The 27,074-nt window shown below is 42.8% G+C and overlaps 1 protein-coding gene across 1 annotated transcript; it reads left to right on the top strand.

Moving 5' to 3' along the window:
* The first annotated feature begins 1,935 nt into the window (after positions 1-1,935).
* On the top strand, positions 1,936-25,849 carry csnk1e (casein kinase 1, epsilon). The gene is made up of 12 exons (XM_080747433.1): positions 1,936-2,060; positions 4,070-4,166; positions 5,454-5,564; positions 8,059-8,207; positions 14,524-14,752; positions 16,784-16,954; positions 21,210-21,358; positions 21,915-22,013; positions 22,044-22,167; positions 23,180-23,319; positions 24,443-24,509; positions 25,799-25,849. Exons 2-11 carry the CDS (start codon positions 4,091-4,093, stop codon positions 24,473-24,475), a joined length of 1,281 nt encoding a protein of 426 aa, XP_080603559.1. The 5' UTR covers positions 1,936-2,060; positions 4,070-4,090; the 3' UTR covers positions 24,476-24,509; positions 25,799-25,849.
* Positions 25,850-27,074: the final 1,225 nt, after the last annotated feature.

Here is a 27,074-nt window from a genome sequence, read left to right as displayed (position 1 = left end):
CTCAAAAGGCACATCAACTGATGATGACAATCTGATATTTCTATGTATTGTGCCAGGAATTCAAATTAACAAAACCAACATGCACATTTATATTAATTTTAGTCTGCCAAATATTAAACCATTAACATCTGAGAGATTTTCAATATAAAGAATTCAACAGTTTAAATGTCCACTATACATCAAATGGCCAGGGGGCTTATGAAATACATCAGTGTGTGTGTGTATTCTGGTGATGTTTTTGTCCTTTGGACCGTGTGAGTGAGGGCCGCCCGTCCCGTATCCATTCATGTCAGTGAAAGTAACCTGTGACATAAGGACGTTACTGAACGGTTAAATGGGTAGACACAATTAACACCATCACGCCCGGGGCAAAAGACTACATGTGCTACACTGGACTGTTGTACGTCATTCATAGCGCGGTGCCTTTAAGGTTATTCTACAGTCTCTCGCTCCCATAATCGGTAGGGACGGTTTGTCACGCTGTGATTGGCTTGTTGGTTGTCAGGCGACCGCTTGGCCAACGTCATAGCATAGCATAGCCCAGAGCGATATATAAGAGAGTGGCGTCACGCTTTGAACTCGCCGCAGACCGGAAGTGGCTTCGCATGGAGCCGTTCTCATTCCTAGCGAGCCAATGCCCCGTCCGCCCCCCATTCTAGCCGAGTCATTTAAACTCGCTGGAAGTAGACCAAATCACGTCTTTTTCACCATTGTAACGCATTCACGGGCCTCTCTAAGGTAGATACCATTTTTAAAAGAGTGAAAAAGACGTGATTTAGTCTACTTACCAGCGAGTGAAAAATGAATGGGGGCGGACGGGGCAGAGGCTCGCTAGGAATGAGAACAGGCTCCAGTAAGCTAGGCTAAGTTAGCTTCCCACCATAGAGTAAATAGGCTTTTCACGCTTACTATGGGAGTCGACGTAAGTGACGTAACTCTCTCTTCTACAACTCTGAGCATAGCATAGCACGCGCACGCACGCACTCACACACGCACGCAAATAGCTATTAAACTAGAGTATACAAGCTATAAAATGAACCATGTTGGAGATATACTTCATCTAATAAGTGTCTAAGATCTCCTATAAGCTGGCTTGTTTTATACTACCTAGATTAGGGTGACCAGACGTCCCAGTTTACCCGGGACAGTCCCGTTTTCAAGCTGCGTGTCCCAGTGTCCCGACAAATATCTCTAAAACACTAATATGTCCCGGTTTTCAACATTCACTGCAAAATTGTCCCGGTTTTCGGCAGAATTTAAATAATAGTAGCCGTTTTCAGTGGTTGCATAGACATTTATCATGTTCTTTTCATGAAAACATGCTCACTTAACCAATCAGAAAAAATGAACAAATTCATTTGTGTGTCTGAATTCAACGCTGAGTCTGTTTGTCAATTACTCACTGCCTGTTTGCAACCCTGCGGTGCATGTGTGCGCGTGCACGAACGTTAGAGAATGGGCACACGCGTGCGCGTTAACGTGCAAATTGCTTTTAGGGTCCCGGTTTTAGGCAACAGTGTTGCGCGTCCCGGTTTGAGTGGCTGAAAATATGGTCACCCTAACCTAGATATCCTGAAAATCTGCCTCCTCGAGATGTTTGATAGTAGCCTAGTAGCCCACAACATTTATCATTAATTTAAACGATTAAATTATCAGCGGTTGCCATGCAACCAGCTAGCCAACCACAACACGAAGGTTCATTCGGAATATGGGATCTAGATCTAGCTACGGTGATCCGGGCATCTGTGGGAGTCTGCGGATGACATCATTGATATTGTCAATGGTGTAAACGGAGAAGGAGGGGGAGAGAGAGAGGGACACCGAATATAGAACAGAACGGACTGGATGTCACAGTTTCTTCTTCCTAAAATTGTGTCGTTTGGACAACGGATCCTCCTTCCTGAGTCGCTTTCCAGGCTGTATATTTGGGTGTAAAAAAAAAGACACGCCAAGGCATGAGCCGTCAAAAGCCGTGTGCGTCGGTCGCTGTCCATGGTCCTGCGTGAGCGGAGTCTTCTTCCACCGAGGCCAGCGGCCCCCGAGGAGCCTGACATACCCGGGTGAGGAGGAGACAGAAGGGGATGCTGGTCCTGGTCCCCCCCACCCCCACCCCCCTGGGACTGATGGGGGTCGTATGGGGTAGTGTGGTAGTCAGTGGGCTGCAGGCAGGCAGACAGACAACAAGCTCGCATGATAAGAGTCAGGGGTCGTGGAATGAAAATGGGTGCTTTGCATATTATAAGAGAGATGTCCTACAGAGGGTGCGGTTATGGAAATATTAAGGACTATTTACAAGCGAGGGCTGCTGGCACATGATGTGGTGGATGCCGCACTTTTCCTTTTACAGCAGGCTGCTCCTCGTCTTTCAGCAGCAGTCCGAATTGATGCAAATGTAGCGATTGCAGTTGTGGATCTGCATGGTCTCTGAGAATATGATGGCTTGCCTGTCGTTGCTTTTGCAGCCCTGACAAGTGACAATAGTGTGAGTCAGTTTTGTAACAGTAGACAGACTACTGTCCAGTGTCCACTATAGTGTCCAGCTGCCAGTCAGCCACCCGTGATGTTGGTGGGCCCCGTTTGGCCCTGTTTGGCTTTTATGTCACATGATCATCTGTGTAGGGACCAGGGTGCAGTCCGTGATGGGACGATGTAGGCTACTTGTGAAGTGTATGGTACAATATCAAATAAACATAGCCTACTTTAAAGTAAGCGTTTAATACCTCCTCAACTTGTGTTTTCAAGGCCCAAAGCCTCAACCATTTCCCTTATTACTATTACCCTTATTATTATTATTACCCTTATTATTAATGTGAATATGGATAGCAGTATATGGATAGCAAGTGACTACAAACATTCTTAGGAAGGAGGATTTGGTCAAATTGCGTAACGGGACAGAAATTAGTTGAAAGGCTCCAGCATCTTTTGAAGTGGGTTATTGAAGCAGTGCTTGAAATGCTGAACCAATCCCCTTTGCAGCCCTAAATAAATCATATCCTGCATCCACGCTGTGCCTTTATCTTGCAGTCACCCTTCTCCCTATAAACACTTTATTAATTTAGCCTGCCCTGTGTTATTTATTACCCTCTGGGACATTATGAGTTACTTTTAGCATTCAAGGTCTGACAACAATTCAACATTTGTGGTGTGAGAATGTTGCAAAGTTAAATCAGATTTGAGTAGGTTATAAAGAATACAATGATAATAAATACACTTAATTTATTTTAAGGTTTAAATTCTGTATACAAATACATTTATTGTTCCAACAGTTAAGAAAAAAGGAAATGATTGTTATACATTTAAAACAATTAAAAACATAAGGCAAGAATTGGTAAATGTCACACTAGCCTTAATTGTGGTCAATAACTCACTTCCTGTATGGGAAATAAAGAGCCTTTATCTCCCCCAGCACTCATGGACTACAGTAGCCTACAGTAGCAGGTTATAGCTCTTAGCTAGTTAGCTGAACAAACTAGCTGTTAGTCACTAGCCACTAAGTTTGTAGTGACTAACAGTCACTTCAAACATATTTGACGCCCTCTCTAAATGCCCTGTGCCATGTGTGCAAAGCATCACTCCAGTTTGTGTTTTGTTGTCCCTTCTCAGCTCAGATGTCTGCTTTGGGTTGTGAATAGGACAGCACTGCAGCACAGTGTCCTTCTCTTCCCTATTGATTTTTTCCGCGATTGATGACAGCTTGTGTGTGCACATGAATCTGTGTGTGTGTGTGTGTGTGTGTGTGTGTGTGTGTGTGTGCGTGCTTTCAGCTGCAGATGCTGACATGGCTGTACGTGTGTGTGTGTGTGTGTGTGTGTGTGTGTGTGTGTGTGTGTGTGTGTGTGTGTGTGTGTGTGTGTGTGTGTGTGTGTGTGTGTGTTTATTATGTTTGTGCATTTCTGTAAATAAATGTGTTAATGTGCATATAATCTGTTTATAATTTGTGCATGTATGTATGCGTGTGTGCGTGTGTGCGTGCGTGCGTGCGTGCGTGCGTTTGTGCGTGCGTGCGTGCGTGCGTGCGTGCGTGCGTGTGTGTGTGTGTGTGTGTGTGTGTGTGTGTTTTCCCCTTCAGTGCGTTGAAACGGCCACAACCATGGAGCTAAGGGTGGGAAACAAGTACCGCCTCGGGAGGAAGATAGGAAGTGGATCCTTTGGAGATATTTACCTTGGTGAGTCTGGGGTCTGTTTGGAGATATTTACCTTGGTGAGTCTGGGGTCTGTTTCGCTGCTTGTCAGTGGTGTAGTAGAGGTTAAGGACCCTCACCTCTTGAACCACATTGACCCTTGCTGGCTTAGGATGCAGCCAGGGAGAGACGTCCTCTAGTGCCTCCACCCCTATGCTGTCTCTCCCTCTCAGAAGTCCTGCACTGCAAAGCCCTGAAGCCTAATTTAAATTCCGTAGTACAACTTTGTCCCCTGCTGAAAAGAACAGTTATTTTAGGCAAGCGTTCGTGCACTGGAGTATAAATTAAGCTTGAATGTCAGTCGATTCAACTCCAAAAGTGTAATCGACACTCAGGATTTAGTTGTGTACAGAGGGGAGTCGACTGCGCACTCGCTTTTTAAAAACAACTACGAATTTGATTCTGATGTGTGTCCTGAAATCATTGAACAGTGGACCAAATGCAACTCTGAAACTTAAAATAGCCCAGCTTGAATTTCAGAACATTATATTCCAGTCCATTATATTCCATATTAGTTTGATTTGATAATTCTTCAGCTTTGCTTTGATAAATGTGCATAGTGTATTTTGAAACATGTATACATATTATTATACACGCACGCACGCACGCACGCACGCACGCACGCACGCACGCACACACACACACACACACACACACACATACGGTACACACTGTATACTATACACCAGTAAGACTTAAGGGAAACAAGCGACCTCGCCCTAAATGGTCCCACCATGTCTTGGCCATCTGGCCAGTGATGTACAGTATATCGGACCAGTTACCCATATATGGAGACCCCTGGTACCCATATATGGAGATATGCTGTGAGACCCCAAACACGCTTACTCAGTTATTTGCTATGTGAAAGTCCTATGACGACATCTGACATAATACATACGATCCCTTATATGCCCATATATGGAGATCCCTGTCTGTAGAACCAGCCACACAGATAGGCTGTCTTGGCCATCTGTCTTGGCCATATATGGATTCTGTTAGTGTGGTATGTGGCCGATGTGGCCTCCATATATGGGCATTCCCATATGAAGTCCTGTTAGATATGGGCTTAGTATTGATGACATCAGGGATCTCCAAATATGGGCATAAAAGGGATTCTGTTAATGTAGTTCCCCTGACATGCCAGTGATGTCAGAGCGTGATGTCAGAGCGGCAAACCCATAGACCGTAAGAAAATGTACACGCACGGACGGAGACATGAACAACAGAAGAAGCAATCCTGATGTACAGTATATCTTTCTCTTTGGGCTTCAGGTGCTAATATTGCTACAGGAGAGGAAGTGGCTATCAAACTGGAATGTGTGAAGACCAAACACCCGCAGCTCCACATCGAGAGCAAGTTCTACAAGATGATGCAGGGTGGAGGTGAGAGGGGGGAGCTACATGCACATACAACTATACCTGTACATGCAGGTGTACAGTAAATGCATTGTTATCAGCGGTGGACAAGTAAAAGTATCAATACTGCACTAGAAATAGTCTGTTACAAGTAAAAGTCCGGAATTCAACATTCACTTAAATGTACTTAAAGTACCAAAAGTAGAAAGCAATCATTATGCAGAATGTTCCATTTCACAAGTTTTCAAATGTATAAAATGTCTAAAAATATTTTGAAAATAGCAGATCTACGAGCTCACAATGCCTCGCATTGAGACGCATTGTGAGCCTGTAGATCGGCTTTTTACAAATGGCTGAAAGGTATGGGGCTGTTAAGTATGACATCATTTTGTAGGCAGAGGAGAATTTCTGCCCCCAGTTTCCGTGAATCTTTTTACTATTTTTACTATTTACACATTTTTCTTCTCTTTGTTGTTGAAAGGAAAGTGTTAGAATTATACTTTAGTCGTTATTTTTGTCTCGGATCTGTTGAAATAGCGGGGGACAGAAAATGCTCTGGGGGCAGAGTTCTCCTCTGCCTACAAAATGATGTCACGGCTTAAAAGCCCCAGTATACGTAGGACTGAAGTGGTTAATACTGTATATGTTTTGTAATAATATTCTAAATCTACAAAGTAACTTGTAACTAAAGTTTTCAAATAATTGTATTGGAGTTAAAGTATTATTTGCCTCTGAGATGTAGTGGAGTAGAAGTAAAAGTGCTGAAAATTGTACATAAGTACAGCACTTAAACACGTAAATGTACTTAGTCAGGGGTCTTCAACGTTTTCAGGCCAAGGACCCCTTAGCTGAGAGAGAGATGAAGCACATATTGTATAAATGTGAAAAAACATAGAAACATAGACTTGTTTGACAGCACTATCATCAGTCTATGTTGGATTTGTGTTTTTAGTTAACTAGACCTTTCACTCTGTACTTGGTCTGCTCTTTTTACCGCTACACCAAACCTATTTGACAAAACTAGCCTACAAGCCCTCAGCGCCTTGCAGCGCGAGCCGTTGAGAGCTTGTAGATCTGCTATTTTTGGCTAAACCCCATAGGGGTCCCGGACCCTCTGTTGAAGACCCCTGTGCTTAATTACTTTCCTGGAGTGTCATGTCACGTTTGTGCCGCTTAGCCAGTGTCCCTGATTGTCCAAACCCGACCCGCGACTTAACTGCTTGGCCGAGCTCGTGTAACGTTTCTGCTGCATAGCCAATATAAGTGAGAGCGTTTGCAATGGATAGAAAAGGAGGCCATAAAATGGAAGCATGTTGGGATGGAGGAGGAGAAGGAAGGCATATTTATCAAATTCAAAGAAAAGTGGGTGAGAACAAAAGGTAAGAGAGAGGGGTTAATTCAAGTTAAAAGGACAACTTTAGTTTTTTACAACAAAGGTTCATATTTTAGATTGTAATTAAAGAATATATAAGATGAGTGTTAAAATGATTTCATTTACTTCTTTCTATTGTTTTAGAGATTCCTATTTCAGTGGTTGGGGGCATGCGTACAAGTGGCTAAATATGTCATTTTACACAGAATAAGCCCATTCCCCCTTTCATGGTTGGATGTGACTTATGGGGGCTAGAAGTGTTACTGTAAATAGCAATAAAGAAACTGCTGGCTTATTGTGTCTAAAAAGACATATTTAGCCACTTGTACGCATGCCCCACATTTTAGCACAGTAAACGCGATAAAATAATAGAACGAAGCAAATGAAAACATTTTTACACTCACCTTTTCTTTTCTGTAATTACAATCTAAAATATGAACCCTTGTTGTAAAAAAACAAAGTTGTCCTTTAAAGTCAATAATAGATTTCACAAAGCAGTTAAAATATATGGTCAATAAGGCAAGCGATATTCTTATAGAGATGTGGTCTGAGTGCTGTTATCAGGATATATTGGCACTCATTTAATACTTCTCAGCCAATCACAATACAAGATTGGCATTAAGTGTGGTATAGTGAAGAACCGGTCAGGAAAGATAATGTGGAACTTGTTATTGATCCAAACCTTGACCCACATCAGCTGCACATGGTTACTGAAGTTGCTCTCTTTTCCCCACGCATCCCTAATGAGCCACATGCACAAGACGTCTTCTACACGTAGACGTACATTTCATCAGAGGCCGTTTGGTAACAATGAGCGATTCATTGAAAATGTTAACACACTGATCAGTTCACAAAGTAGTGTGCCTTTGAAGTAGTTAACTGGATTAAGAACACACACGAGCACACAGACACACACACAGTCACACACACGCGCGCATGTATGCACACAAACAAGCACGCACACACAGTCACACACACACGCACGCGCACACACACTCAAACACGGCCTCGCGTGCACACACACACACACACACACACACACACACACACACACACACACACACACACACTCTGTTTTTCACTACAGGTCTGACCCCGTTTCTCTCCCGTTCTCTTTCTCTCTGTCTGTTTTTGTGTCTTGCTCTGCAGTGGGCATCCCATCTATAAAGTGGTGTGGAGCAGAGGGAGACTACAATGTGATGGTGATGGAGCTGTTGGGACCCAGTCTGGAGGACTTGTTCAACTTCTGCTCCCGCAAATTCAGCCTTAAGACTGTCCTGCTTCTAGCTGACCAGATGGTAAGACTGGCTGATAGATTTTTGAGCGGTAGTACACCATCTACTTAGGGTGGCTTCGTGTGTAGGTTAGTTTGTATCATGAGAGTGTGTGTGTTTGTAGGTAGCATGGCAATACCCCTGGTGACCAGGTGACCAATTGGCGCTATTGCACAGGCCAGGCAGGCAGGCAGGCAGGCAAACACACACACACACGCACGCACGCACGCACGCACGCACGCACGCACGCACGCACGCACGCACGCGCACGCACACACACACACACACACACACACACACACACACACACACACTCACACACACACACACACACGCACCACCGCTCACTTCAAACTTGGTTTGATTTGTATAACTCACACAACTGCAAAAACCAAATCAAGCCATTCAAGGGATTCTGTTATGCTTTGGTTCCCCATGAGAAAACAATCACATTAAAGACTTCCTTGAGAATAGAGAAAAGACGCTGGCAATGACCCAACCGTTGTGTACTTGATAATTGCACAGTAAACATTTTATTGGAGCTATGGCTCTGTGCGGACGTCTCTCCCCATCCTCTACCACAGTGGTTCTCAACCTGTGGGTCAGGACCCCCAGGGTCCTCAAATTATTTTGTGGGGGTCCCCAGATGATTAACTTAATGTGCAACATTGTTTTCTCACTCAACAGTAAACAAACCAACATAAAGTTTAAGCGTACAGAGGGTATCTGCACATTTACAGTATGGTACCTCTAAAATGACAAATTAAACATTGGCCAAAATGTCAAATATTAGAGGCAGAAATTGTGAAAATAGCAGAGCTACATGCTCACAACGCCTCGCATGAACCTTGCACGAAAATGTAATGCCTCAACTCTTAGTGTTCGTCAGGGAGGGGGGTCCCCAGTTAAAATATGATTATTTTGGTGGTCGCGGCCTGAAAAGGTTGAGAACCACTGCTCTACCACAACGTTACTTTAGCCAGCAGACAGATGAAATGAACTACTCGCCTATGCTGCGGGGGTTCCAAGAGTTTCAATTACATACCGCCAAAGTGTGTACATTGTTTAAGTCACAGATGAATGTTTTTCATGAACTTTGGCTAAAATCCTGTGTTTAATCCACGTGCATCATTTGCGTTAGACTAGAGTTTCAACTCGGCAACTTGTCATGGCAGCTTGCTTACGACAGAAACAGAATCAAAATCAAAAATCTAAATAATAGTCACATAGTAATGATTAGTCACACCAGTTTTATGTCTAAGTCTATTTACAGGAAGTACATACAGTACTTGACACCAGAGTCTGAGAAAAAGTTGGTACCAGGTGACAGTGCACAAGAGCGCACTTGTGTACCAGCTTTGTGCACCCCTCCGGTAGAGGGAGCCAGCTTTCGGCTTCACACACACAAGCGAAATTTGTAAAAAAAATCCTTTTTTGCTGATTGCTTCTGCAATCTTGCTGTAAAAGCAAGCATGACAGCCAAGTCACCACATCATTTACAGTACATACCCACATAGTTAATTAATCATTGCCAGCCAAATTTAAATATGAATGTGCGCTTATAACGCCAGGAAATAGCTATATTTAATCATCATAATCACATCAATTTACCAAGCCACGTTGAAATACCATACCACAAAATGACCACTAGAGTGAGCCATAGACCATAGACTGTGGAAGCCCCCATGTTAACCCATGTTAAAACCAAGGTTCACAACATTCAAGGATGGGACGATGACGTCGATCCCCATTGACATGAATGGGAGACCCTCGGGCCGCCATCTGAGCTCAATACTGTTCAATTTGTGCTTGATCGTCTAAAACCACCATCAGTATGGGCACCGGAACGTATACAGATGCCACACAGAAAGTTTCCGAATCAAAATCCGACCTAGTGAAGCTGCGTGAGGGTCGGATGGTTTGCATTGAGCCTAGCGGCTAGCAGAGGCCTACGTAAACAGGAAGCTATGGCTTAAAGGTGACGTCATAATCGTATCCTTTTTTTTCACGGTTTACGTCTGTATACTAGCCGAAGGTAAGCTAACCGTTCCACTCCGTCTATTAACCCAAATTAAAAGCTTAAACAATGCTTTTATATAAAAGTCGATTTAAGTCGCTTGGCAGGGAACTCCATAATGAGATAGTCGATCTAAAAGTCGACCGGCCCTGACTGAGTTAATGCATCGATACTGTACATTCACCTCATGAATTAAAATAATTTGAGAAATAATAGCAAAGCATACAGATGATGCACAGTCGGTCTGCCAGCTACTGAGCTACAGCACTACAGCAGCCACACATATCATCAAATCAAATCACAACAACACCAGTCAACGTGCTTCTGAACCCATATAACAGCAACCAATGGTGGCCATATCTCAACTTAAATGATAATAACATTAATTGGCACAGTGGCCAGGCAGGTATACTGTATATAGAAGATTAGGCTGGCTCATAATTTATCATCAGTCACCACAACAGTCACGTCGCCACAATGTCCAAACAATATCATAATCCACTTTATTCATTGTCCCGAGTTTTTAATTAGTTGTAATTAGAGCCATGCAAACTTTAAATTATGTGTAAATTACAAATTGTGTCCTAAAGTTGGTCTGTCCCCCTTTATACCAGTAAGACGCGACAAGCAATCGAGGTTGCGCCATGTCTTGACCATCTGGCCAGTGATGTATATCGGACCAGTTACCCATACTAGTCCTTACCCGTTCAAAGATATGAGCTCCGAAATGATGTGCAGTGTGTGGGTTATGGGGTGTGCACTGTGCACACAGTATATGAGGGATGGAAAGTAACTTTCTGGTGCTTGCATGATAATATGTAGGAGCATCAATGTAAGAAATACCCGTTTCGTTTAAAGGCTACAGAGATACTGTGTACCGATCTACATGACAACATCTGAAAGAGGGCCAGCCAACACCCCCCCCCCCCCCCCCCCCCCGCCCACCCACACCCACACACACACACGCACACGCACACGCACACACACACAGAGCTGGTTAAACATGTTGCCCCATGCTAGATGCAGAATAGATATGCCTCATGCTAGATGCAGAATAGATAGTAGTTACACCATAAAAATGCTAATATACAGCATATGATTTGTGAAAGTGACAAACGGGCTTCACAGTTATGTCAGGTGTGTTCATATGCTAATGGTGATGCGATTTCAGATCAATTGCTCAGGCCACTGAGGAGAAACGCTGGGACAGACAGACAGACATTCGCAAAATTATATGTTAGATATGGAGACCCCTGGTACCCATATATGGAGGTCCGATTGTCAGAGGTTGGATTGTGTGTTTTGTCTGTGTTGTGTGTGGGGGGGGGGCTATAATAGTCAATTTGATTTACTCCCATTGTTAAAACACGCATGCATGCACAACAATCACTCCTGCTGCAAACAGCCAGCAATGTGCCAGTATCCTATTTCTTCATTCTGCTTTCCTGGCAAATTCAACACCAAATGTTTGCATCTCCATTATCCCTCAATGAGCGATGTGCAGACATTTCATATTTTACAGGGCGAGTTCATTCAAATCAAATGGCCTATCAAGTAACTGGACACACAGTTGCCAAGCTTTTATAACAGACAACAGAGACAGTGGCCAGGGCTTTCAAATGTGCTCATTTAATTTGATGTCATCATTTGTTTGATGTCATCAAACAAATGTTTGATCAGTATCCTATCCGATTACGTCCAAAAAGCAGCATTATTTAACTAATAATGTTCAAGCTTCACTCACACTCTCTCACTGTATTTTAGTATATCTGGGTAGTAAAAGAAACCTCAACTTCCAGTTCAAAACAGAGATTTAAGAGGGATGTACAAAGAATCTTGGCCTTTGGCTATTGTCTAGAACAGGTTGTATTCATGTACATATATGCAGGCAGGGCTTTAGCCCCTGCCCTTTTATCCGTCTGTAGAAAAGTGCCCTCTCCAGACCATGAATGCAGTTTTTACTATGGTGAAGGAAATGCAAATTCCCCTCTTTCCATGCCATACCTGCAGGCAGCATCCAAGAGAATTGCCTTGTCCAAACTCTCCTGAACTTGAAAGCAGCATCTTATGTTGAAAGAATTGTCCTCTCTGCGTAGAAGCCAAGCATCGAAAATAGCCAACCTTCAAACTCACAACGCGTCGCACTGCAACGCGTTGTGAGCTTGGAGGTCTGCTATTTTCAATATTTTCACCGAAAGGGCCCTTTTAGAAATGTCAGCCCCTGCCTCTCTAACATTCCCTGCACGTCCCTGCGTATATTATATGTATTATATAAGTCCCCTCAAAAGTGGACCAATCAGCTCATATCACATGCATGATGCAGTATGAACAGTGCACAATTAGTGCACTCCCCCTGCCCTCTTTTCCACTTCCTCCACTGGCTCCCGTTTGTGGCAACCCCGAGTACAAAACACTGATGTTAGCCTACAAGGCAACCAAAGGCATGTCACCCCATATCTTCAAAGCCTGATCCAACCCTACAACCCCTCTCACTCACTGGAGCAGTTGGGCACATAGTGCCTTGCTCAAGGGATCTTCAGCTGTGTGTAAGTGGTGGCCCTTCACTTCGCATTTTTTTTGTCTGTCCGGGGGATCGAATCGGGAACCTGCCGGATACATCTAACCCAGTGGTTCTCAAACTTAGGGTCGGGACGCCAAGTGGGGTGCCCCAGATGATTGTGTGAGGTCCCCAGATGTGTGAGGTCCCCAGATGATGCTTAGTGTGTACAGGGTACCTGCACATTTATAAAGTGACAATTTAAGGACTTTCAAGACCTTTTTAATACCAAACTGGCAAATATTAAGTAAGAAAGAACATTGTGAAAATAGCTGATCCACAAGCTCACAACGCCTCGCAGTGCTTGTAGTTCGGCTATTTTCACGATATTTATCTATGGAACCGAGTAACGCTAAATGTAATACCTCCAATTCCAAGTGCTAGTCAGGGTGGGGGTCCCCAGTTCAATTATGTTTATTTTGGGGGTCACAGCCTAAGAATTTTGAGAACCACTGATCTAACCTTTACGCCACCGCTGCCCCGCTGCCCCGCTGCCCCCAACTTCATGTCTTGTTTGGACTATCGCACTATTATTGTCATGTTCCATCTTGATGCTGTAATGCTCCCTGGTGTCATAGTGACCCTAATCTTTGGACCCACATGAGCTTTAAGATCAAATCCTACAGTACATTAGCCCTTTTCCCTTTACCCTGTCCCAGCTTTTCTCCTATTTTTGCAAAAAAATTGTTAAAAAAAGATTCTTAGATTACACTTATTTGATGACGCTGACTCACATGTGCGTTGATGTTTCTATTCTACTCTGCTTGATCAATACCCGATTGAATAAAATTACGTTATCCTCACAATCATATACTATTGACCAAGCAGTGTTCTGTTGGAGACAGCTTTGTAGGTGATATGCTGATAATTCATAATTTTCTGTTCTCAACACAGTGATTGAATAGAAGTCGGTTTTGCTCTACATACAGTAGATGAGTGCACTTCCATTTTAACACAGTCTGTAAGGTGATACCTTATACTGCAGCCGTCCAGTACAGCTAAACCTCAGCCTAAGTAGACGGATGCAGATCTTTTTATGTTGTACCTTTGCTCGCTCTGAAATCAAATGATGCCACCTTGGGAATTTGTACTGACTTCAATGAATGGCCGACAGCTATTTTTAGAGCAGAACTAAGCATATTATCATTTGAAAAACGGAGGCTCAATCTTCCCCTTACCCTCTGAAGTCTTTTTGTTTCCTGAAAGCAGACAACCCTCCCACCCTGGTACCCTGGTATTCAGTCAATCATAAAATCTCAACTCCATAAAGTCATAATTTGTAATCTAGGACATGGCTCTGCAAGACAACCCAATGCCTGTCGGAGAGACCATGAGACACAGTGTTTTTTCGTGAGTCTCTGTAATCCCTTGTGTCATATTCCGCTGTCTTGTCTCTAGGGATGGGACGATACGTGATATTATCGTTTATCGTGATAATCGTATCATGGAGATTTAATGTATCGTGATATTGTCCTCCGTCATGCACTGGGATCAATTGCATATCCGGTACCATTGAAACCCGCTATATTGGTAAAAGGTACTGATAATATACTTGATATTCTTTTTTTCACTCTCTATCAAATGTGTTTGCCAAAAAGGATAATGGATTTTGATTATCGCGATAATATCGTAAATCGTCACAATAATCGTTATATGACATTTTCATATCGTCCCATCCCTACTCGTCTCCTCTCCTCTCCTCTCTTCTCCCCTCCTCATTTTCTCCTCATCTAATCCCTCTCCATGTCTCTTTCTCCCTCTTGCAGATCAGCCGTATTGAGTACATCCACTCTAAGAACTTCATCCACAGAGACGTGAAGCCAGACAACTTCCTGATGGGCCTGGGCAAGAAGGGAAACCTGGTGTACATCATTGACTTTGGCCTGGCCAAGAAGTACCGTGACGCACGCACACACCAGCACATCCCCTACCGCGAGAACAAGAACCTCACGGGCACCGCCCGCTACGCCTCCATCAACACACACCTGGGCATAGGTAGGTGGGGCATGTGCCACGTGCACATGTGGACAAGCCTCAGCATACTTATGTGTGTAGTGCAGGGGTCTTCAACAGGGGGTCCGGGAACCTTAGGGGATCCTCAGAGTTACTACATGGGGTCCTCCAAATCTTTGTGTGATAGAAACTTTTTTTCTCCCTTTTTTATATTAACCACTTGATCCCTAGTGTTCATATTCGGAGAATTTTTGCCAAAACATATCAGATCTACAAGCTCACAACGCCTCGCAGATCGCCTATTTTCGGCAAAGAGCTTTGGTGTAGAGGGGAAAAAGAGCAGACTAAGTACAGAGTAAAAGGTCAAGTTTTACAAGTATTGACAGTTCAAGTGGTTAAATATCTGAAAACAAATTGACATGAATCCAAAATACGCTGATGATTGTGCTGTCAAACAATGAAACTACTGTATATGGAATCTGTGAACAGGTTGTGGGGGTCCCTGCTTCATCTCTCTATTAACTAAGGGGTCCTTGGCCTGAAAACATTGGAAGACCCCTGGTGTAGTGCATTGTCGGGGAGCCACAGGTCCAAAAGCTCAAAGAATAGGGTGTTACCTGTGACGTCTTGACATACTTTTTATTTTTGTTTTTTCTATTCATTTGGTCATTAATGTATACAGAATGAGAGGCCTGCTCTGCCGGAAACATTGCGAAAAAAAAGTTATGGCCATTTGTATATTCTGTCCCGTCAACTTCACTATACAGGAAAAGAATACAAAAAATAAATCTGCTTTAAGTGGCGTGTGAGATGTCAAACTAGGGGTTCTTCATGATTCTGAATCCATCGCAAACATTTGTTTTGCATGAAAAACAGATTTATTTTTGTATTCTTTTCCTGTATAGTGAGGTCGATGGGACTTTTTTTTTGCAATGTTTCCGGCAGAGCAGGCCTCTCATTCTGTGTACCTTATTGACCAAATTAATAGAAAAAAACTAAAATAAAAAGTATGTTATGACATCACAGGTCCTCTCAAATTTTGGGCCTGTGGCTCCCCGGCTGTATGTTTATGCACCCAGCCACCCACTCTCACACAGACACACACACACGCACGCGTGCGCATAGCCTTAGCTTTTACCAAGATATCTTGAGACACAACATTTTCAAATGCTTCTGCCAAAAGGCTGCATCATACTCTGCCCAATGCCGTTATGAAGGAAAAAAACATTTCATCCTAATGTCAATTCTGAGTTCTGAACGCTAGACCCAGCCCATTCAGTAATCTGACTAGCAACACCGTGGCTCACTCTGTCGCTCAAGACACCGAAGCATTGTGTACAGCACTGGAACCGGTGGTTTTACCAGGATCTTCTTCCGATGCAGTGTGGCAAAATCACAGAGGTTTGGCAATTCTTTGCAACATGTTGTGTTTGTGTGGTCACTCAGAGAGGGTTTACCAAGGTGTTTGTACCCCCTAAAGGTTGACTCACAAGACAAGTACCTCCTAACCTCCGCAGCCAACGTCTCTTAAAAATGAATCAAGCTATAGACAAAATGCGTAAACAAAACAAAATTACACCCGCCTTCAACTTCTGACCAATCACACGTGATCTTTGGCTCGTTGGAAAATGTTGGAGGTGCAAGAACTACTGAAAAGGCACTGCTGAAGTTCTTTGTAGTCGTGTAAATAAGTCCTATCGGAAACCAGGTTAGTCAAAGCGTATATAGCTAGCAGCTTAGAAGAATTGGAAATTCAAAAAGATTTCTCAAAGATATTTTAAAATACATTTTTGTGAACATAAATGATAAACATACTGTACATGATGTATGTTTTATGTACACACTACACACTGTGTGCGTGCGTGCGTGCGTGCGTGCGTGCGTGCGTGCGTGCGTGCGTGCGTGCGTGTGAAATAGATCTTTGTGTCTGCATTGATTAGGACTGGCTTCTCAGAATTACTGCAGCAGTGCAGCAGGACAGTATTGACTCACCTCTCCTATCTCCAAGAAAAGCTAAGTTTAATTAGCTTTGAGTTGTGTGATAACAGTTGCCCATTTTATCCCCTCCCACAGAACAGTCTCGGCGTGATGACCTGGAGTCTCTGGGCTACGTCCTCATGTACTTCAACCTGGGCTCTCTGCCCTGGCAGGGCCTCAAGGCTGCCACCAAGAGGCAGAAGTATGAACGCATCAGTGAGAAGAAAATGTCCACCCCCATCGAGGTGCTCTGCAAGGGATACCCCTGTGAGTGAAATTTGACTTATGCAAACTTGTTGTTTGTTGTCTCAAACCTTTTAATGTCAAGGACCCCTATATGTATTTGGCCGCCGACCCCCATCTCAAAATATTATGTATCAGGGACCCCCCAGAAGCAAATATTTCAGTTACAAATGTTTCCAAAAAGAAATAGCAGATCTACAAGCTCGCAGCGCAGCACTCGGTGCCGCGCTGTGAGCTTGTATATCTGCTATCTTTTTTATAGTTAAAGGTTAAATTAATAATGCATATGGCTTAACAGCAGACATTATGATGGCTAAACACAGCTTAAAGTAAACATATTCACTTTGTTCGATTAGATAATTCCTGCACAGTTATAAAACACATCTGCGATTAACAGCACCTTCGGATGTGTGTCAGAATGTCAGCAGTGAAAATGCTCTGTTGTGGGCATCAACGATTGTCACCCTTACTCATTTCAAAGACGCCCGGTTTACTATGCAATACTATGCATTAGTATTGCTAACTACTTAAGCTTTGAATTGCAGCTTTTTGAAGTTAATTTGTCTAGTACTCCCTTACTTTGTGCTTTGATTTATCGGCCACCCAAAACCAAGAACTTCATTTCTGATTTTGGTGATTTTTTATCAAGTATCATGATTAAATACGAAAACATATTGCTCTGTGGCGATCTAAATATTCATATCTGCTGTAAAACACGCCCCATGGTTAAGGATTTCCTAAGCCTTTTGGAATCCTTTAACCTTTCCCTGTCCTCAACCGGCCCAACCCATAACAAGGGTCATATACTTGACCTTGTTATGACCTCGGTTTCAACAGTATCCGTTCTTGATGTCTTTGCCATTCCCCATATCTCTGACCACTTCCCTATTGTTTTTAATACTACAACTCCCGGTGCCTTGTCACAGGCCGCCCCCCCAACTCGTCTCTCACGTGCCATAACCCCATTAACTGCTTCTCAGTTCTCCATGTCATTTATTCAATCCCCTCCTGCCCTGGACACACCTAGTGCTCTCAGTACAGAGGCTCTTTTATCTACATTTAATACAAGATGTACTAATATTCTGGACTTAGTTGCCCCTCTTAGATTGAAACGCACAAAGAAACTCTATGAGCCGTGGCTGAATGACGCGACTCGGGCCCTAAGATGCACGTGTAGACGCGCTGAGAGAAGATGGCGCAAAGATAAACTCCATGTTTCTTTGGATATTCTACGCTCCTCGCTTACTGCATATCACAGAGGAGTAAAAGCCGCTAAAACAGAATACATCTCCAATCTGGTCACGCAAAATAGTAATAAACCCCAGGTCCTTTTCAACATTTTTAATTCACTCACTAATCCTCGTGAAGCCCCCCCTGTTACCCCATCACTCTCACTCTGCACTAAGTTTCAAACATTTTTTATTAATAAAATCTCTGATCTCAGGACAGGGCACCCCATTAGAACTACCCTCCCAGTCTCAGACGCTCCTCTGCCCCTGCCCACCACCACTTTCTCTCACTTCAAACCGGTCACTCTGCCCGCTCTTACTGAAGTGGCTATGCACCTGCGGCCCACAAATTGCCAGTTAGATTCCATTCCCTCCCAGCTCTTTAAAGACGTTTTTGATATAATAGGCCCTAGTGTCCTCCAAATAATCAATTCATCCCTTCTCTCCGGCTCAGTCCCAGTCACTCTCAAGCATGCCATTGTTCATCCTCTCCTTAAAAAGAAAAACCTAGATGCTGCCACCCTATCTAACTTCAGACCCATATCACTACTTCCGTTTCTGTCCAAAATTCTGGAGAAAGTTATTTACACACAATTACAATCATTTTTAGTCAAATACGACCTTCATGAAAAGTTTCAGTCAGGATTTAAACCAGGGCATAGTACAGAATCAGCCCTCCTGCGTGTTTTTAATGATTTACTTTTAGCAGCTGACATTGGCAAATCCTCCGTACTGGTTCTTCTTGACCTATCGGCCGCTTTTGATACTGTCCACCATGAAACTCTCCTGTCCCGTTTGGAACATCATGTAGGAATCACAGGCCTCGCATTAGCCTGGCTCCAGTCCTACCTCGCTGATAGATCTTTTTCCGTCCAGCTAGGTGTTTTCACATCAGCCCCAGCCCCTCTCACGTCTGGAGTTCCCCAAGGTTCTATCTTGGGTCCGATCCTCTTTCTGCTGTATATGCTTCCCCTGGGTGCCATTTTTGCCAAGTACAATATTTCATTCCATTGCTATGCAGATGATGTCCAAATCTACCTTCCCCTCACAACCAACGCAAATGACTCTCTTCTCCCACTACTCAACTGTCTTAGTGAAGTTAAAACCTGGATGGCTACCAACTTCTTAAATCTCAATGACAGTAAAACAGAAATAATATTTTTTGGTCAAAACGCAGTCCCAAACACTAACGTCCTCGGTTCCCTCAATGCCAACATCTGTCCGTCAGTCAAAAATCTAGGTGTTTTTCTGGATAGCAATTTCTCACTTAATAAACAAATCAGCTCTGTAGTTAAAACCAGTTTTTTCCAGCTCAGACTACTAGCCAAAGTTAAACCATACCTCCCCCCCAAACAACTGGAAATGGCCATACACGCATTCATATCATCAAGACTCGATTACTGCAATTCATTATACATAGGTATTGATCAATCAGCTCTCAGACGCCTGCAGTTAGTGCAAAATGCGGCTGCCCGCCTCCTCACAGGCACAAAAAAGAGGGAGCACATTACGCCGGTCCTGGCTGCTCTCCACTGGCTCCCTGTTCAGTTCAGAATTCATTTTAAAATTCTTTTATTTGCTTTTAAATCTGTACACGGATTGGCCCCTCCCTACATAGCCGAATTGATTAGTCGCTACTCCCCAGCGAGGGCTCTGAGGTCTGCAGACCAATCGCTCCTGGAGGTTCGCCCAGCAAACCTTAGGTCCAGGGGTGACCGGGCTTTCGCTGCGGCTGCCCCTACTCTTTGGAATAACCTCCCTTTAAATATTCGATGTGCCCAGTCAATTGGTGTTTTTAAATCTCTTTTAAAGACACATCTTTTCTCTGTTGCTTTTAATGTTGTTTAATTTTTTATTTGCTGCTCCTATGTTCTGCCCTGTGAGTGTGACACAGGTTTGTTTTTCTTTTGTTGTGCATTGATGCATACTTGTTCAGCACTTTGGGCAATTTTATTGTTGTAAATGTGCTCTATAAATAAAATTTGATTTGATTTGATTTGATTAGGCCTTGGACTCCCATGACTCTTACGGTTGCCAGTCATTTAGCTGGAGGTTCACCAAAGGTAGAAGGTAGTATTGGGCAGCTCTTTGGCTCTGTAGGAAAATCTATTTGTTTCTCAAATCTGATCTTTAGGACTGACTGTCCAGTGTCCACACTGTTATTTGCAAGTGATCCGATTTTTGTATGTGGACATTTTTGACCTCTCTGCATTGGTTGCTGTGATAACGACAGAACAACATAGACGCAAGTAACTTATGCTCTGTTGTTTGCGTTTCAAACCACCTAGGAATGTGGTTGGGAACATCTGTTTCCATATGTTGTTGTTTTTTTTTGTTTTTTTTGCTCTTCAGACTTGATAAAAGAAAATATCTTCAGACTTGATAAAAACCAATCTGATTCCAAACTGGATTGGCAAAAAAAATCGAATGAATCCGATTTGGGCTGCGAGTCTGATCATTGTCTTAGGTGTGACTGAGGCTGTGTAGTGCTGTCAAAGAGCATCCATTCTCAGTCAGTGTTTTACTCTTAAGCATGTAGTTTACAATTACTGTTACTGTAAGAGCCATTTGAGCTGCTGCTGAACTATATTGGAGGATTGGACATCAGTTTCTTCACATCACACGTCAGGACTTAAAGCCCTTTAGTCGGCAACCATAGGTAGTGCTCCAGGTATTGGACTTGGGCACTACAGTTATTGGGGAATATAAGGAGCCCGTTTCTACTACCGCAACGTGAGGCGGGACTACGGCTGCTATGACGCAATCGCAATTAAATAGCCCACTATCTGTAAGCAAGGAAGTCGGGCTTGTATCAAATACAATTGATGAAAATGGATGCCAGGCAAAATCTGGAAGTAACCTATAGTACTTAAAAAGACTGAAATCTCACTGGGTCAATCCTCGCAAATGGCAAATAATATGTCCATTGTTTTTTTTGTATTTCTTTTATATATAACCCTATTATTATTGGTACAGGATTATAGTATCACCGATATATTGTAGGCCTGAAATGACAAATTCAGAATGCCTGCATTATATGTGTCTCTCAGCGGAATTCTCCACCTACCTGAACTTCTGCCGCTCCCTGAGGTTTGACGATAAGCCCGACTACTCCTACCTGAGACAGCTGTTCAGGAACCTGTTTCACCGTCAGGGATTCTCCTATGACTATGTCTTTGACTGGAACATGCTCAAGTTTGTAAGTTCCTCCCATGTCTGTACTGTTTTTGGCAACGCAACACATGCTTTAGAAGACTATTACAAGCATGTGTGTCTCAGAACGACTGGTATAGAAATCATTCAACCCTATGTGTATGAACATATATTATCATATATCTTATTTATGTATAAAGTGACACTTGTGCCCGGACCGCTATTTAGATGTAGATTTGTATTTTTGCATGACACCATTGTAAAACAAATTATAAAATAGGGCTCAAGTGGTTAATCAGACCAAGTGATTTTGTCCATTTATGAAAAATCAATTTTGCATTGTTTCGTTGATATAATATTTATTTTATTCTAATATTCGATAAATCTGAAAAGTAATTGATAGAATACTCACTGAGAAAAGGATTAATAGTGGTGGCCCTATGAAGTACATAGAAATACATGCAATACATGCAATACACTTATGTGCTGCTATTGAACTTACCTTATAATGACTTAAATAGTTGCCAGGCTTAAGAACCTTTATAGCCTATAAATTATAAACCAAAACACTGCATCGTCCTCTGGGCTTCTTCTTGTTTCAGGGGGCCAGTAGGACAACAGAGGAAGCAGAGAGAGAAAGACGGGAGGTGAAAGAGGGGGAAGAGAGAACAGGAGGAGTACAAAGAGGGGGCGGGGGCGGAGGAGGTGGTGGTGGAGGAGGAGGTGGAGGAGGAGGAGGAGGAGGAGGAGGCCGCGCCTTGCCGCCCGGCCCAATCCCTTCGGCGGCCAACCGTGTTCGGAACGGACCCGACGCGACGCCCCCTAACCAGCCCTCGCGTGGGGTCCAGCCGGCAGGTAAGAGCGCTGTCCAGGCAGTCACACGGTGACAGCTAAGTGGATACTAGTGCACTCACCAGTGCATTTTCCTAGCTTTATATGCTTGAATAATACAATATATATTCCAATACGTACTAGGGGTGTAACGATATAGTAACTATATCGATATGCAAAAGCAAATATCATACCGTTCGGCTCTGTATATCGTATCATATCGTTTTACAATGCAAATAATCAGTATTGAATCGTTTTGCAATCTAAATAATCGATTGTATGGAAACTAAGTATGTGTGCCTCACTGCCTTGTATTTAACAATTTTACGAGGGAAAATGAAAAAGAGTGTGTGTAATCTCTGTGTTCATGTCAAGGTATGCTTTGTCCATATGTGTTGTAATATAATGTCCATATATTTGCTAAAGAATCACAGTGTTTACTTATTAATATCCATAATAATATATTTTTACTTTTTTTACTATTTTTACTTACTAAACGTGCTCTATTTACACGTTTCACACAGATTTAATGGCTTTGCTAAATAGTTACTATATCAATTTTAAATCATTGAATCGAATCGTATCATATCGCCATGAATGAACCAATATCGTCCATGTATTGTATCGTCAACCATGTATCGTGATGCATATCGTATCATTGTTCAAATGTATCGTTGATTCGTTACACAACTAATACGTACCATTACTCCAGACTAGAGTGATTGTTCAGTAACAGGGGTCTGAAAATACATTTTCAGGCCGTACTACAAATTGTATCCGATCAGGAACGTGAACCTCACAAAGACCATTTATCACCTTCAATTTGATTGTGTTCCAGTTCCAATTTTATCTGCTGAGTTTTGAGCACCTTTTGGTCATTTGGGCCCTTCCAACCTGAAAGCCCCCCCATACCCCTCAACCCCCAATCTAGCAAGCATTTCCTACCCCCAAATTCGACTATTAGGACGGTAGCAAGCAATGTTTGTTTATCGTGTGGGGGTGTGCGTGTTTGTGTGTGTATACTGTTTGTGTACAGGTAATCGGTCTCCCCAGGCAGTTTCTCGTGCTGAGAGAGAGAGGAAAGTTGCTATGAGGCTCCACCGCGGGGCCCCTGCTAATGTCTCCTCCTCTGACATCACCGCACGACTTGACCAGTCACGCATCACCGCATCACAGGTAGGCCACCTAGGTCGTCCTCACTACAAACAAGTGCGATTTCTTTTACTTATCCAAAACGTTTTCTTATCTGTTTTAGGGTTTTTCGATTAATCGATTTTTAATCGAAACCCGGGTTTTTTCCTTTGGACGATTTAAAAAAAGGAGAAATCGTAAAATCGATTTTCACTTTAATTAGGGTAATTCTTACTCATTGGAGCCTTGCACGGGGCAAAAAGTACACAGCCCGGTCCTCCTAAAGCAGGACGACAAGGTCTGACACCAAATTAATACCTACTTTCTCTCTGATGTGTCATTTCTTTGATGCGCGTGCAGCGCAAGTCAAACGGGGCAGAGCTCACCACAGCACTGCATGCACTCACTCGCGCTGGTACAGTAGCCTACATGCAGGCAGCAAACAGAACAAAAAGCTGCTGAGCTGGTACACTTAATAGGTCTACTTGTTGTTGTAGTTTGAAAGAAGCTTATTAATTCTGTGTTACCCATCCACTGTCTGTCTGTAGTCTACTCCTACTGTCCCTGTCACTGTGTTAATTTTGTGTCGGGAAGCGAAGCGCTTCGCCTCCGTGCATGAGCAGTGCAGGGGCGGCCTTAGCTATTTTTTCACCCGTTTCACCAGCCTCCAAGAGCTGGCTTGTTTTGGCTGTTTTGTCACTCACTATTGATAATGAAACACTAAGGACGCTAAGTGATTGTTGCGCAACTAAAGTTATTATTATTAATACCCTTATTGTTTTATTGCATTTTGCTATTTGGCTATATAAAAAAAAAATTAAACAATAATGAAAAGAAAATCATTTCCTTGCATTTTTTAAATGAAAACAAAATAGTTGAAACAATGTATTATTCTTTTAACAAAAAATCGAATCGAAAATCGAGATTTCAGAGAAAATAATCGAGATTTTATTTTTTGGCCATATCGAACAACCCTAATCTGTTTACAGGGGGGGGTGGCAGCGTAGGGTGCGTGACTGCGTGTTATACAGAATTTTTATTATTATCTTATTTCTTTCGGGAAACAGCAGTATACTTTTCCTTGAAGAATGTTTCCTTCACACACTTAATCGCCTCCTCTTTTCTTCATTTGTATCCTCTCGCTTTTGTTTCACTCGCTCCTATTCAGGTGAGTGTGCCATTTGAACATCTGGCAAAGTGAGCGTCCTTCAGACTGACCTGCTGGTCACTGGCAGGTATGGACATGTCTGACAGTCACACAACACACACCAGGCACGTGCACACATAGACATCAAAGGGGGCTTGCCTTGAGCCCCTGCCCTTTTATCCATCTGTAAAAAGTGCCCTCTTTCCATGCCTTACCTGAAGGCAGCATTAAAGAGACTTGCCTTGTCCAAACTCTCCTAAACTTGAATGCAGCATCTTATGTTGAAATCAAGAAATGTGTAGAAATCAAGCATCGAAAATAGCCGACCTCCAAGCTCTCAACGCGTCACGCTGCGACGCCTTGTGAGCTTGGAGGTCTGCTATTTTTTATTGCCACCAAAAGGCCCTTTTAGAAATGTCAGCCCCTGCCTCTCTAACATTCTCTGCACGTCCCTGACACACACAAACACTTTACCCTCTGACCTTACAGAGCACTATTCTCCTTCTTTGAGTTATTTAACCACTTTCAACCCGACGTCCCTGTTTTGAAGTTATAGGCATTTTAAAGTCATTTGTGAAAAGAGCAGATCTACAATGCATTGCGAGCTTGTACTGTAGATATTTTTGAAACTTTGTTGAAAAAACGACATCCTATTTTTTTATTTAAGATAATTTCTGTTTATTTTGTATTTATTTTTCTAGTATTGTGGTAGAATAGGTTAATGATCTGAGATATTTACTTGCTATGCATAAAAACTGACCCGCAACCAAAAGATTAGTCCTGACCCTATGTCTGGGAAATACTGACCCAATCTATAGTATACTTTACCATCTGAATGTGTGTTTATTTAATGTCTTATGCTGGCGACCTAACGGTCGCTTATCTCCCAATTAGGGAGTCTTACTGGTTTAAAGGAGTAGTTCACCCCCAAAATGACTTTTTTTTCTATTGATTAGTCACGCCATGGAGAGTAGAGTTCAATAATATCTTTTGGTTTTTGTCACATTCCTAAGACAAAAATTTGATTCGAGTAAATTTACCCCCATTGATTCCGGATGGGGACCCGTTTCGAAACGGGTCCCCATCCGGAATGAATGGGGGTAAATTTATTGTTATCACATTTTTGTCTTAACTAAAAATATTATTGAACTCTAGTCTCCATGGCGTGACTAATCAATAGAAAAAAAGTCATTTTGGGGGTGAACTACTCCTTTAATGTCTTATGCTGTTTTGTCACAACTGTGACAAAGAAAATGATTTGTATGAACCTCATTCTGTGCAATATTCTGATATCTGTCTCTGAAAGGTTTTGTTTAGTTTTGTTTTATTTTGTGAGAAGTAATATGTTCTCTCCCTTCTTCCCAATGGGTTTGCCAGCAGCTGCAGGGTATCAAATACCCCCTAACCTTTCAAATCGTTGGATGAAAACATGAAGGAATGAATGGAGCAACAGAAAGTGGAACAGGAAAATAACGAAAGCTGGAGACCTTGTGAAAAGGAGTGAACATTGTACGCGTGCCTGTCAGTACACCGTGTGGACATTTCACCGACCAGACGAAGGCAAAGGAAAGATTAAAGATGAAGAGATGGGATGGATACCAGAGGGGAATAAATGAGAAATTCTTGCCTGTGACTTGTTGATAATGCTTTTTCAGACAATTGAGGGGTGTTTAGTGGCGGAGATAAGACTTTAGATCCTGCCCTCTTTCACTCATTCACGTGGCCATCTTCTCAGAGGCTCAACTTGCAAAAAAGAAAAAGAAAATAGAAAAAAAAGATAAAAGCACTTTAAAGTGCAAAAAACTAAAGGACTTACTGGTTATTCTATCGCTGGTTAATAAGGCTAAGGTGACTCTAGTCTGGATTCACGTGTTTTGACAACTGCTATGTTTTTAAAAAAATACAAGTTTCATCTGTCCACCTGCTACGGTTCAAGAGTTCCATCCGCTGCTTACAGTGTCCTTGATTTATCAATGAATACGTAAAACAACTACGGAATATTACACTGAGGTGTTCATAGGAGATAGTGAAAATAATAGAAGAAGCTTTCATTGTGTTCAGGTCTAAAGAGATGAGTTGTGGACAAAACGGAGGGGGTGGGATGGAGTGTATCCATGCTGGGAAATGCGTTAAGGGAGGAGAAGGAGAGACTGAATGTGAGAAAGAAACCTCTCGCTGGAGAGGTGAGGCTGCTGCATTTTTGTCAATATTCGTTGATGTTCGTCGATGTCTTGTTGTCACTAACATTAGTTTGCCCTTGCCCGTTGTTTTACCGATAGAAAGTGGGGAGGATGTGTAGACATTATGCCTGATTTATACTTTGTTGCGCATCTTGTCATACACTGAAAATAGCCCATCTACTAAAAGCTCACAACCTGCAGCGCACCTCAGTATAAATCATCCTTTAGGACAGGGGTCTTCGACAGGGGGTCCAGGACCCCTAGGGGGTCCTCAGAGTCACCACAGAAGGGCCACCAAATCCTTGTGTGAATGGGATAATTATTTTAAATTAACAACTTGAACCCTCGCATCCCTGTTCCAAGGAGAACTTTAGCCAAAAATAGCAGATCTACATGCTCTCAGCGCGTTGAGAGCTTGTAGATCGGCTATTTTCGGCAAATAGGTTTGGTGTAGAGGTAAAAAAAAGAGCAGA

This window comes from Nannobrachium achirus, assembly GCF_963921795.1.
Source record: "Nannobrachium achirus genome assembly, chromosome: 18".
Classification (NCBI taxonomy): domain Eukaryota; kingdom Metazoa; phylum Chordata; class Actinopteri; order Myctophiformes; family Myctophidae; genus Nannobrachium; species Nannobrachium achirus.
The sequence above is the reverse complement of the archived record's forward strand: the minus strand, read 5'-3'. Positions and strand labels throughout refer to the sequence as shown.

Bases quoted from the DNA above. Each gene is read 5' to 3' on its own strand.
- csnk1e (XM_080747433.1), top strand. From the start codon at position 4,091: ATGGAGCTAAGGGTGGGAAACAAGTACCGCCTCGGGAGGAAGATAGGA. The intron at 4,167-5,453 runs GTGAGTCTGGGG...TTTGGGCTTCAG, and splicing joins CTTTGGAGATATTTACCTTG to GTGCTAATATTGCTACAGGA. The intron at 22,014-22,043 runs GGAGGTGGTGGT...GGAGGTGGAGGA, and splicing joins AAAGAGGGGGCGGGGGCGGA to GGAGGAGGAGGAGGAGGAGG.